This window comes from Buceros rhinoceros, unplaced genomic scaffold, assembly GCF_000710305.1.
Source record: "Buceros rhinoceros silvestris isolate BGI_N320 unplaced genomic scaffold, ASM71030v1 scaffold29722, whole genome shotgun sequence".
In the NCBI taxonomy this organism is placed as follows: Eukaryota; Metazoa; Chordata; class Aves; order Bucerotiformes; family Bucerotidae; genus Buceros; species Buceros rhinoceros.
In genome coordinates, this window is record NW_010398766.1 from 6,445 (window position 1) to 7,312 (window position 868).

Below are 868 nucleotides of genomic sequence, written 5' to 3' on the forward strand. Positions count from 1 at the left end.
GGAGCCCAGTGCTGGCGGGGCTGGTGAGGATGGGCATGGCAGGGGTTCCCCTTGCCATGCGCTGTCTCATATGCCCCTGCAGAAAATGGGGAATGGGAAATCATCCACCGCCCAGCCCGCAAGAACATCCACCCTGACCAGCCCCCTGAGAGCAGCGAGCACCAGGACATCACATTCTACCTCATCATCAAGCGCAAGCCACTCTTCTATGTCATCAACATCATCACACCCTGCATCCTTATTGCCTTTATGGCCATCCTCGTCTTCTACCTGCCCGCTGACAGTGAGTGAGCCCTGTGGCACCCACGCCGCCCATGGTGGTCGCCTCATGGGGCACCTCCATATCCCACACCTCCACCAGGTCCTGGGACATGGGAACAACCCAAAGCCCAGCATGAGGACATCCTGGCACTGGGACAGCCCCATGCAGGACACCATCATCTCAGCCAGGCACCCTGGCAGGGACACACTTGGGCACACAATATCCCACATGGGTCCCATAATAGAAACCCCTATACGGGGCACTGTGTCCCACTGTGCGGCACTGGAAGGGCAATCCTGGCACTGGGGGCACTGGGAAGGGGACCTGGGACAGGGTTTGTCATGAGCTCACTTGCTCTTCAGGTGGTGAGAAGATGACTCTGGTGATCTCGGTGCTCCTGGCCCAGTCTGTCTTCCTCCTGCTCATCTCCCAGCGCCTGCCTGCCACCTCCCAGGCCATCCCCCTCATTGGCAAGTGAGTTCTGGGCACTGCTGGGTGCAGCGGGGACATCGTGGGGTCCCTGCAGTGACAGAGGGCAGCTCTGCCTGTGCCCAGACCCTGTGGCAATGTCAGCCCCAGTTCCTTGCCCTGCCTCTACCTGTCCCC

General features: G+C 60.4%; 1 protein-coding gene across 1 annotated transcript in view; it reads left to right on the forward strand.

Annotated features, from left to right (window-relative positions):
• Window positions 1-868, forward strand: part of CHRND (cholinergic receptor, nicotinic, delta (muscle)) — a 3,931-nt gene that overhangs the window by 1,499 nt on the left and 1,564 nt on the right. Inside the window, 2 exon segments of the mRNA XM_010131235.1 lie at window positions 83-283; window positions 625-745. Coding sequence (XP_010129537.1) covers window positions 83-283; window positions 625-745 — 322 coding nt within the window.